Source organism: Phacochoerus africanus, chromosome 8, assembly GCF_016906955.1.
Source record: "Phacochoerus africanus isolate WHEZ1 chromosome 8, ROS_Pafr_v1, whole genome shotgun sequence".
Taxonomy (NCBI): Eukaryota; Metazoa; Chordata; class Mammalia; order Artiodactyla; family Suidae; genus Phacochoerus; species Phacochoerus africanus.
This window is the reverse complement of record NC_062551.1, coordinates 82,096,763-82,108,972: the sequence shown is the minus strand read 5'-3', so window position 1 is coordinate 82,108,972 and position 12,210 is coordinate 82,096,763. Positions and strand designations below refer to the sequence as shown.

At 53.5% G+C, this 12,210-nt stretch overlaps 1 protein-coding gene across 4 annotated transcripts in view; it reads left to right on the top strand.

Annotated features, from left to right (window-relative positions):
* The window catches only part of RUNX3 (RUNX family transcription factor 3), a 63,826-nt gene extending 58,600 nt beyond the window's left edge, over positions 1-5,226 (top strand). For all 4 annotated transcript variants that reach the window (XM_047792610.1, XM_047792612.1, XM_047792609.1 and 1 more), the window contains one exon: positions 2,208-5,226. In XM_047792610.1, the coding sequence (XP_047648566.1) occupies positions 2,208-2,758 (551 nt within the window). In that variant the 3' untranslated portion in view covers positions 2,759-5,226. The remainder of the gene's footprint in view (positions 1-2,207) is intronic.
* Positions 5,227-12,210: the final 6,984 nt, after the last annotated feature.

Genomic DNA, 12,210 nt, shown 5'->3' with positions numbered 1-12,210 from the left:
ACAAGGGGATGGTGGCAGGTCCAGCCAGGCCTGCCCCCAGCCCATGTGACCCCCCCCCAAGGGCCACAGGCACCTGGGCCTACCTGGCATGGCCTTGTTTCCCAAGCTTGTAGCCCTGCCATCACATCCCGGCGTATTCAGGTTGCCTTTGTTTTGAAAATGGGGTTCCTGTCAAGAGAGCACTCTCACTTCCCTGGGCTTAGAGCAAAGTGTTAGCCTCAGGCTCAACTGTGCTTGGGTGCCAGGCACTGCAAATAAGGCTTCTCCCCTGGGGTTCAGAGATGAGGCTGGGGTCCAGGCTCCTTGGACCCCCTAGGCTTCAGGGCAGCACCGCCAAGCCGAGGGATCTGTTTGGGGTTGGTGGGGTGGTACCAGATGTGCAGAAGCCCCCGTCTCCTGCCCTTGCCCCCACATCTCCCCATCTTGAGCCCAGGAGCATGGTTCCATTCGGATCCACATCCAGGACCAGAACCTGCTGCTGAGGAAACACCCCTGAGCTGAGTTGGGTAGACACCAAAGCCCAGAGAAGTTACAAGTTTCATCTGAGGTCACACAGCATCTCAGGCAGATTTGGGGAACGAGGCCTATGGGCGCCCGCAGTGCTCACCCCAGGCACGGCAGGCAGTGCGCACCTGGAGCTGCCCGGGGACAGGGCGCGGTGCCTCCTGAGTCCTCTCCAGCCCTTAGTCTTTGCTGGACAGTGGGCTCGGGCACAGACTTCACCTTGGGACCACGGCAGGGAGCGCATCCTTCTCCCCACTGCCACCCAGAGTCACCCATTTGGCCAGGAAACAAGGAAGGCCCAGTGTCAGGGGCTCCTCTCTGCAGGGCCCTGTGTGTCACCGCCCCAGCAGCAGCACAGATTCTTATCAGGCCCCCGTTCTGTGCCCAGGTTAAGCACTTTACACGTATTAACTAACTGAATCCCAGGGAAGTGTTCTTATCTCCATTTTTCATGTGGGACAACCGAGACACAGAGAAGTTCAGTGACTTGCTCATGGACACACAGGAAGTGTCAGAACCAAGATAAGTACCTAACCTCAGAGACCACACAGTTCTCTCCATTCTGTGCTGCCTCAAAGATGGGGAGCTACCTCTCGGGCATGTGTCAGGGCACAGGACCAAGAGCCCCAGGATTCTGTGCCAGGTCCAGTGTGCTGGGAGACCCTTAGGCAAGCGTCTCACCTTCTCTCAGTCTCAGTTTTCCTACCAAGGGGTTTAGATTCAATCCTGAAGCCCCTTTGAATGTTGGGGTTTCGGGGGTCCGTGATTACAGCAGTGCAGGGCAGAAGCTGGGACACCCTTGTCTTGGAGCCAAGGAACCAGGGCAGGGCCTGGGCTAGACACTGGGGTCTCTCTGTGTTGAGGGTAGGGTCCAGGCCACCAAGCCCCTCTGGCTGCATCTCAGTATGCTGCAGAGGCGGGTGAGGGTACAGCTGATCCTCATCTGGCCACCAGTCAGCTCCAGTCTGCAGGGCTGCCCTGGAACCCAGGCCCATGGTGAGGCAGGAGTAGGGGTGGGCAGAGCTGCTGTGGACCCAGCCCCCACAACACAGGCAGAAGCTCCTGGAACCTAAGCGAGCCCCACCCAGGCCAGAGAGGTGCCCGGGCGCACACACGTGCACACCTGAGCAGACCAGAAAGCAGAAGCCTCGTGACACGTTCTCGTCCTTTCTACAACATCAAGAGAATTGATCGTTCTCTCTCTTCCTCTGTTTCCTTCTCTGCAAAAGCAGGGCCTAACTCCTAATCTCACAGAACCGTTGGAGGCCCTCTCAGCATCCACGGTCTTGCCAGGTCTTAACCAGGAGGGAAGCTGCCGGGCCAGGCTGCAGGGTGGCCTGTGCGGGCCCTGTCCTCAACGCCCCACACACCAACAGCCCAGCTAGGGGACCCCCTCCACCCCCTCGACGGGCCTAGGCTGTGAAGGGGATTCCAGGAGGAGAAAGAAAAGCCATCCCCCTCCTCTAACTGTCCTGGCCACCCCCATGGCCACCTGTGGCCCAGACCCCAGCTCTCACCTGCTTCCCATGTGGAGCCAGCAGACTCCAGCCCCCGAGCAGCCCATGGCACCTGGAGCAGAGCCAGGTCCAGAACCGGGGCTCCCCCCGGCCCTGGCCCCAAAACGGGCCTGTGCACGCGAGTCTGAAGTCATCTTAAAGAGGGGTCCGCGGCTGCCACTGACCATCCCCCTTGCTGTCCTCCAGGCACCTCGGACCTGAACCCTTTCTCCGACCCCCGCCAGTTCGACCGCTCCTTCCCAGCGCTGCCGCCCCTCACGGAGAGCCGCTTCCCGGACCCCAGGATGCATTACCCCGGGGCCATGTCGGCCGCCTTCCCCTACAGCGCCACGCCCTCGGGCACGAGCATCAGCAGCCTCAGCGTGGCCAGCATGCCGGCCACCAGCCGCTTCCATCACACCTACCTCCCGCCGCCCTACCCGGGGGCCCCGCAGAACCAGAGCGGGCCCTTCCAGGCCAACCCGTCCCCCTACCACCTGTACTACGGCACGTCCTCCAGCTCCTACCAGTTCTCCATGGTGGCCGGCAGCAGCAGCAGCAGCGGGGGCGACCGCTCCCCCACCCGCATGCTGGCCTCCTGCACCAGCAGCGCCGCCTCTGTCGCCGCCGGCAACCTCATGAACCCCAGCCTGGGTGGCCAGAGTGATGGTGTGGAGGCCGACGGCAGCCACAGCAACTCGCCCACTGCCCTGAGCACGCCCGGCCGCATGGACGAGGCCGTGTGGCGGCCCTACTGACCACCCGGGCCAAAGTGGACTGCTCCCGCGGGTGGCAGGGACCCCCAAGAACCTTCTGGACACGCAGCAGGCCCAGCTCCGGGCTCAGGGCAGGAGTGGGACTTATGCTCCAGAGCAGTCCTGGGCCCAGGGTCCATGGTCCTGGGACCCAGGGCGCGTGGCTAACTCTGGGAGCGTCTGGTCCAGCCGTTTCTTTGTACAGAGGGGTAGGGGCCTCCCCCAGGACCCTGCCCCCAGCCCAGACCCTATTCATCTCATCTCACATCCCTGGGGGAGAAGTAGCCTCCTCCTGCCAGCACCCCTGGAATGACCTGGCTGTCCCCAGCTATGCCACTGCTGTCACAGGGCCCAGGCCTCCTCGAACAGAGAGCATCTCTGTTCCAGAGAGAGGTGGCCTTTGCCCACATAAGAGGTTTGGCCTCTTATCTGTGGGCCCCTAGAAAGACCTCCCGCCCCCCACCTTCCTCAGAGACCCCGAACCCCTGGGCCCAGCCCTCCGTCCGCATTTATACAAATTGAGTCACAACTGGCAGGTCCCCCAGCCCTGAGAGGGGCTGCCTCGCGGTATGGATAGGGAAGGGACCCATCCAGAGGCCCCAGGGAATTGCCGGCAGAGGTGGGACAAGAACACCCCCAAGTCCGCATCCCCCTGCCCCCAGCTCTGCTTCCCCACAACTCCTAGCAGCTAGGAGGCCCCAACCCCATCCCAGCTGTCTGTGGGTCCCAGGCCCCAGAGCAGACTATCCTGTGGCAGCAGGTCCCTAAAACCAGGGCAGGTACCTGCAGACGGGTCCTCCATGCACTTTACCAGCCCGAGGCTTTCACCCTCTGTTCTCTCGGGGGAGCCAGGAAGGGTCCCTTTCCCCCTAGATTGGTCCCAAAATTGCTCCTTTGGGGGAGAGAGCACAGGGACCAGACAGGTCCTAGCAGAAAGCCTTGGGGTGAGGGGTCATGAGGTCAGCTGTCAGCTTCCCTGTCCCTCTTAAGTCCCAGCCAAGCTGTGCACCCCCTCTACCCCCCCAGCCTCGTGAGAAGGCCCAGACACGCCTCCCAGCCTCAGACACACAGGTCTCCATCTTTAACTGGTCTGCTCCCAAAGCAGCCTCGAACAAGAACCAGTTTTTAAAGCTGATTTTAGAAAAAAGCTGGTCACACATTTTCAGACACACAGTCTCTTACGGGGAAAGGCCCCACCAGCTTCTCCTCCTCCCCGAGAGTGTGGAATTGTCAGGATCCCAGTGTCTCGTCCAGAGGTCCCATTCATTCAGCAGCAGCCCACCAGCTTCCACCGAAGGCCGGCCCTGGTCCCGAACAGGGGCAACACCGGAGAGAGACGCTGCGGTCTCACGCCTAAGGCCCTCGGACATTGGTCTGAGACGAGGTGAACCCCCGCATCCCGTGGAGGTGGGAGGGCTGAGAGCTGGAGCGCAGCAGCTGCTTGATGGAGCACGAGAGCTGTGAAGGCCTTGCCGGCCTCGGCCCAGCCCCCGCTGAGCTCAGAGGTCACGTATTGTCCCTTCAGTTCCCAGGTAGGCACGCGGGCCCTGCCCAAGGGCTCGGGCTGCATGGATTCCCGTGTCTGAGTGTCTCAGTTCTAGAAAGGCGTACACGGAAAAGGATAAGAAGGCTCTCCTGAGCACTGGACAGCCCATGTGGTTTTGAGTCATTGCTTCAGCCACATCCCCAGAGGATGTGGAAATTTCCCCACAGAAGGCTAGCGGTTTTCCCTGTAAGAGCCCTTGGCCGGCCGCGCCCTCCCAGCCAGATAAGCACCCTTTGTACACACTGAGACACGTTGGAAGTCCTTCTGGTAATCTTACTCAAACCCTTCCTGCTGCCGTGGCTCTTAGCCCGCCCTCCCTGGACCAAGAAGTTTCCATCTCTTCCAAACGGCTGCCGCGGGTGCCCTGCGGACTCCTTTCAGCCAGCAGGGCTCTCCACCCTTTCTCAGGAAGCAGCTACGCATCCCTTGCCCCCCGTGACTTCTTCTCCCCTGTTCTCTGTGGTTCTAGACGGGCCCCAGGCCCGTGGGGGAGGCACCCTGGGGTTCCCAGTGCCCAGCACTTTGTCGCCCCTCCCCAGATGACTACCCCTTCCTGCTGGGGGCAGGGACCCCCCCCCCCCACCACACACACACTCCATGACTAAAAGTGATGGCAGCCTTTCTGAGTCTGTTTTTTTAAGTCATATGAGGCGAGCCCACTGATGTAGAAGCACAAGGAAACGGGGTTTTGAGACCACATTACTGTAAGCCTTTGGTGTGGGTATAGGTCCTTTGTGACATATTGTCATACTGCATTGTCCATACCTGCTACACTCGGAACTTCTGTAAAACCACCCAAGAGCTGAGAAGAGGGTGGAAGGGGTAGAAACTGCTTTGCACTATAATTTGCTTGGTGTGTTTGTTTTTAATGCACAACTCGCTTGTACAGTAAACTGTCTGTCTTCCGTACTATTTAACTGTAAAATGGAATTTTGACTGATTTATTACAATAATATAACGCTGAGATGTGTTGAAGGATCCCCATGCCAGACTTCTGGGGCTGTGTGCGTGGGGGGGTGGGAGAGGATGGGGCCCTCCCGTGGTGGCCAGGGAAGGATGGGGCGGGGCCTGGGGGCAGGGACTAGGACTGGCCCCCCTGCTTTGGAGGACCCCCAGTGCCTTGGCTTCCCTGCCCCCAGCTCCAGCAGGAATGGCCACAGAGACCACGCCCCCCGGGCAAGTGCAGCCAGTGAGGCCTCCTCCTGGCATGGCCGGAACCCCAGAGAAGCATCAGACGGGCCTTCAAGGTGCCCCCCTCCCTCGTCCCCTCACAAGTGACCCGTGACTTTTCACAAGGAAGTGGAACAGGCAGAGCACGTCTCCCTGTTCATCCCCAGGCTCTGAGCTGGGGAGGGGGCAGGCCGGTGGAACATAATGCAGCCTTGATAAGATCCCCTTTCTGGAACCTGTTTGCTGGAATAAACAACCAGCAATCAGAACTGCAAAGCAAGCAGCTGCGACAGCACCCCGCCACCTCAGTCTTGCAGATAAGGTGACTAAGGTGCAAAGAGGGGGTGTCTTCTGGCTCCCCATCTCCGCAGAATTGTTTGCGGCTGGTGATGGGGGCGGGGGGTGTGATGGTGGGGGCCCTGGCTTGGCAGCTCTACTCCCCACCCTGCCAGCGACGAGGTCTGGCCCAGCATGCCTGTCCATTGGCGAGTTGTGGAGAGAAATGTTCATAAAACACCTTATTTTTGAGTGAAAAATACTTCAAAAGCTAATCCAAGACTTTGCCCTATTCAGTTAGGTTGGTCTGCCCGAAACCCAACACCCAACAGGAAGTTCCCCTTTTCCCCGCTTAAACCCCAGTCAGCCCCCCTCTGCCCTGCAGCACCCTGTCTGCCCCAGGGCTGACAGCGTCTTATCCCAGCCAGAGCCACAGAATTTCACTCTGGGTCTTGTGCTATTGAGAGGCATCTGCCTGGAACGAGGCAGGCGCTCTTGCTTCTGTATATGTGTTTATTTGCGGGCATTTTGTAGGGGACGATGGAGGTGATGAAAGAGCCACAGCTCCTCCCCACCAGCCACACTTGGGTGCCACAGCTGATAGAAGAGCTGTGGCCTCCAGAGCCCCTGACTCAAAGCTCCATCACCTTCACCCCAGCGGGCACAGACCAGCACACCCCGCTTCCCAAAGGAAAACCCGAGGCCAGCGAGGTCCAGGTCTTGCCCGAGCTCCTGCAGATTTGGAGGGCTGGTGGGGGCAGTGCTGTAGTAACCACATCAGCCTGCAGGTGGCAGCAGGTGGGGAGAGCGGACCTTCTCAGCCAGAAAAGAGGGAGAAGGGGCTTGAGTCTACCGTGGCCAGGATTCAGGTTAGGTATTAGACAGAACTTCCGAACCTCAGGACGTTCATCTCGGAAGGGGCTGGAAAATATCTTAATGTGGAAGAAGGGTTTGCTGTGTGGCTGGGGGAGGTCCCTGTCCCTCTCTGAGCCTCCCTTTTCATCCAGCTATTATGTGAGCACCTACTGTGAGCCAGGTATGTAGCAGAACCGCAGGCCCCATGATCCCCAAAGGCCCTGATTTGGGACAGGGGTTTCCTGGGCTTGAAGGAAAGGGTGACATCCCTAGCCCAGCACCCCCAACCTGCTGCAGCCCCGGTCCAGGGTAAGGAGGCATTTTGTTCTAAAGTCTAGGATTTGGCTCTTAGACTCTGGAATTCCATTTTGAGGCTCCAGGAGCTGGTCCAATGTGGGCAGGGCCTTCAGTTTCACCAGCCCCGCTCCAGTTCCCATAGCCTGTGTCTGGCCAGGCCAAAGGGTAAAAGGGGTGGTCCAGGCCTTGGGACTCCCGGCTGTCGGGGGGGGGGGGGTCTCCTGGGCACTGGGTTGTGCTTGGTACCCCCTGAAAGGTGATGTGGCCCCAGACAGACCTGTGACTGCTGGGCTTCTGGCAGTGGGGTTGGCTTTGGCTTTTATTCTGAGAGATGGACATCCTGGCAGGGTTTTACAGGCCCCAGATAATGACGTCTATCCAAGGGGACAAGTGTGAGGGGCTGAGGAGACTGCTGTGAGGGCCCGACCTGGTATAGGGTCAGCCGTGCTGTTATGGGGAAGGGCCCCAGACCTACCTCACTCTTCCCCGCCCCAGACTGCACCCCATAAACACAGCCAGCCGGGCCCTCCAGCGTGGCCCAGGGGACAGCACTTAGCCACACCAGACACCCGGCTTGGCCACGTGAGCAGGGAACATACCTCAGTGGGTCGGTTCATTTTGGGGTCGTAAATGAAATGAGCTGTCAAATAAACGGGGCGGGGGAGCCAGAGTGAAAGCATGAACTGTTCCTTACGGAAACTCAGGGTGCCCCCCATTCCTCCCCACAAGGGCTGGCGAGCTGGGAGGGGGTGAGGGCCCACATCCCCCCACATCCGCATCCACACCTGTGTGGTCCAGCAGTTAGAGGAGCTGGGGGTTGGGGGGGCGCCGGATTCCAGGCTTCCTATTTTTAGTTGTGCAGCTAAATGCTGTTTGTTTTATATATTTATATTCACCCACAGAATGAGCCTGCCCTGAGCCCGGCCCAGAGGAACCCCTCAAGTGGAGGGGAGGGGAGCAGCCCGGGAGCCAGATGTCTGGAGCTGCCCTTCCTTTGCGCCCAGGCCGCCTGCTGGAAACAGTTGTGGCCTCGTTGGTGTCCTAATGGGTGGCAGCTATTTGGGCCACACACCCCAGTCGGCTCCTTGGGCCTGGTGTCTGTGAGGCCTTGGCCGGAGATCATTCACTGGTTCCCCAGGCAGAGTCCCCAGCCCGCCCCACCCCCAGGTGCCAGGCAGCTGTGCCCCTGGGGGCGCTCACAGGGTCAGAGGGACAGGGAGACAGGTGGGGTAACCCATGGGATATGTGGCATGGATGAGACAAGGTGCGAAGATGATAAGTTCACCAGCAGAGAAGCAGCCAGAGGGCTCTGGGTGGAGGGACCCACACCGGCAGAAGCCTGGGGAACAGGAGTGCATCTAAGCTGGAGAGGACAGGGAAGAAGGAGAGATGGTGAGGGGATAAGGGAACCAGAAGACCAGGGCATCACGGCGGCTGAAGGATGTGGTCCTGTGGCCGCTGAGGGGTGGGGTATATTCAGACAGGTGGGTGTCGAGGGAATTCTTGGGGGTGTAGAGTGTGGACTGCATGGGGCTGCAGAGCCCTGCTCACCAGCTACTGCAATAGTCCAGGCAAAAGAGTATGCAGCCTGTGCAAAATGGTCAGAGGAAGAACCAAGTGTTCCCTAAGACATCTCTAGTATAAAAGTCACAGGAAGGATCCAGGGCCCCAAACCTCAGGTTCAAGTGTCTCTAGGAGTTCTTGGGTTCATGGTATTTGATGGAGCCACTGGGAACAAGGTCTTGAGAATAGTTTTTGTTACTGCCAGGTATGCACCACCAACAACCCCGCTCTCTGCCTGATCCCTGCCCTCACCACAGGGTTTTGTGAAGCCTTAAGCCCTGGCTCATGATGACCCCCTCACCACCCCCAAGGCCACACACAGCCTCTCAGACTAAAGGGTCCAGAGCTCCGAGTCTGGTCCTGCCACCCCACTCTCCTCTGTGGCCTGAAGATGAAATGGTTGTTAAGATCCTGAGACCAATGTTCCCAAGTTCTATGTATTAAAATTTTATTTTACTTATTTTTGTCTTTTTAGGGCCACACCTGCAGCGAGGGGTTGAATCAGAGCTGTAGCTGCCAGCCCACACTACAGCCACAGCAACACAGGATCCGAGCCGTGTCTTCAGTCTACACCACAGCAACGCCAGATTCTTAACCCACTGAGCGAGGCCAGGGGTTGAATCTCATGGATACTAGTCGGGTTCATTACCACTGAGCCACGAGTTGAAATTCCTAAAACGTTAAGTCAGATTTTTTAATTGAAGTGTGGTTGATTTACAATATTACTTTCAGGTATACTCCATAGTAATTAGTATTTTTGGAGATGATACTCCATTGGGAGTTCTCTTGTGGCAGGAGGTTAAGCAGCAGCATTGTCACAGCTTGGGTCGCTGCTGTGGCACAAGTTCAGTCCCTGGCCTGAGAACTTCCATAAGCCATGGGCAAAGCCAAAAAAAAAGTTACTACAAGATAATGGCTATAATTCTCTGTCCAATGCAGAATATACTTGTTATATATCTATTTTATACATAATAGTTTGTATCTGCCAATCCCACACCCCTAATTTCTTCTCTCTCTCCCTTGGTAACCACTAGTTTGTTATGCTTAGCATAATAAGTCAGAAAGAGAAAGACAAATACTGTGCAATATCACTTATATGTGGAATGTAAAAAATAATGCAAATGAATGTATATACAAAACAGAAACAGTCTCACAGATATAAAATCACATTTTATTTTATTTTGTATATTTTTAGGTTAAAATTGCATTTACCAGTATAAAATTGAATTATACTTTCAGCAGTATTGACAATAGCCAAGACATGGAAGCAACCTAAATGCCCATCAGCGGAGGACTAGATAAAGAAGATGTGGTAAAATATACAATGGAATATTATTTAGCCGTGACAACGAATGAAATAATGCCATTTGCCGCAACAGGGATGAACCTGGAAATAATCATCCTTAGTCAAAGAGAGAAAGACAAATAACATGTGAGATCACTACTATGGGGAATCTAACCAAAAAAAACATTCAAAGGAATTTACAAAACAGAAAGAGACTCAAAGATTTTGAAACCAAATTTATGGTCACTAAAGGGGAAATGGTGAGGCGGAAGGGATAAATTAGGGGATTAGGATTGATATATACACACCACTGTCTATAAAATAGGTGGGTAACAAGGACCTACTGTACAGCACAGGGCAATCCACTCAACACTGTGTAATAACCTATATGGGAAAAATCTGAAAAGAATGGATGCATGTATGTGCATAATTGATTTATTTTGCTGTGCACCTGAAACTAACACAACTTTCGAAGTCAACTATACACCAATAATTTTAAAAAAAGAAAAAAAAAGAAAGAAAAATATCAATTTATTTGGTCGTGACCAGCAGCTGGAGAAACAAAAGGTAAGCACTGTTTAAAAAATAAAATAAATTGGAGTTCCCATCATGGCGCCGTGGAAATAAATCTGACTAGGAATCATGAGGTTTCGGGTTCAATCCCTGGCCTTGCTCAGTGGATCAAGGATCTGGCATTGCTGTGAGCTGTGGTATAGGTTGCAGATGTGGCTCGGATCTGGCGTTGCTGTGGCTGTGGTGTAGACCAGCAGCTACAGCTCTGATTAGACCCCTAGCCTGGGAACCTCCGTATGCCATGGGTGCGGCTCTAAAAAGACAGAAAGACCAAAAAAATAAAATAAAATAAAATAAAAAATAAATTAGGAGTTTCTGCTGTGGCTCAGTGGGCTAGAAACCTGACTATTATCCATGAGGATGCGGGTTTGATCCCTGGCCTCATTCATTGGGTTAAAGGTCCGGCGTTGCTGCAAGGTCACAGATGCAGCTCCTGAGTTGTTGTGGCTGTGGCGTAGGCCAGCAGCTGCTGCTCTAATTCAACCCCTAGCCCAGAACTCCCTTATGCCAGAGGTGCAGCCCTTAAAAAATAAATAAATAAAATTAAAAAAGAAAAGAAAAGAAATAGAATCACACTAAATAATACATGGTCATGAGAGGAAACGTAGATAACACAGATTACCAAAAAGAGCATAAGAAAAATTACCCATAATCCCACCTCTCCAAAAATAAACATTGTTAATGTGTGTGGGTATTTCCCCTCCTCCAGATCTTTATTTTCTATGAATATATAAATATTTTTCTAGAAATAAATATTTTTCTAGCCAGGTAACACTATAGAGTATATCAATTAATATATATATATTATATCAATTAATGTCATATAATATATATAGTATATATTACAATGTAATAATATACATAATAATATGTAATATATGCAATTATATATAATATATGTAATGTAATATATATATAGTATGTCAATGTCATTAAAAAATAGAAATAAATCTATGGTGAAATCACTGGAAGGATGTGGTTATAGCTGTTTTCTGTTCTCTTCTTTATATTTTTCAGTGTTTCTTCAATTTTTCTAAAGTGAGCACATTTATTAATGGTATAGTTTATTAAATTTCTAAACCTTGATAAATACCCAAGCAGAGAAGGTCAAAATCAGGCTTGGACTAATTCATTTATTGTCACACCTCTTCCAGGTAGCCTTCCCTGATAACACATACTGGATTTTCTGCCTTCTCTGTGCATTTATCTTTGGAATAATAATAACAACAGTAATAATAATATTAGCTAACACTGCTTGCCAGGTACTAATATAAATATCTTGCCATTTTAACTCAGCTCCTAGAGGTCTATACTATCATTATGTCCATTTTACAGATGATAAAACTGAGGAACAAGGAAGGAATTCCCTCCCAGTTTGTTCATTTATTTATTTATTTATTTATTTATTTTTAATGGTTGCACCTGCGACAAATGGAGGTTCCCAGGCTAGGGGTCGAATCAGAGCTACAGCTGCCAGCGGATGCCACAGCCACAGCAAAACAGGATTGGAGCCATGTCTGCAACCTACACCACAGCTCACGGCAATGCCAGATCCTTAACCCACTGAAGGAGGCCAGGGGTCGAACCTGCAACCTCATGGATAGATGCCAGATTCCTTTCCACTGAGCCACAACAGGCACTCCTCTCTCCCGCTTCCAAGGGCAGAACAAAATCTTAAAAAGTTGAGCTTGAGTTTCCCATCAGTAAAAATTACGTTGACTTAAGGAAAAAAGTGCTCCTTCTGGCACACCTGGGTTTGTGTCCCAAGACTCATCCTTACCATAAAGACTGACCATCGAGGGGAAAAGAAAAGAAAAGGCCATGAGAAAACGTCCTTTTTAAAAGGAAAGCAGAAGCAGCATGGACGCAGGCTTTAAGGCCCTTTCTCTG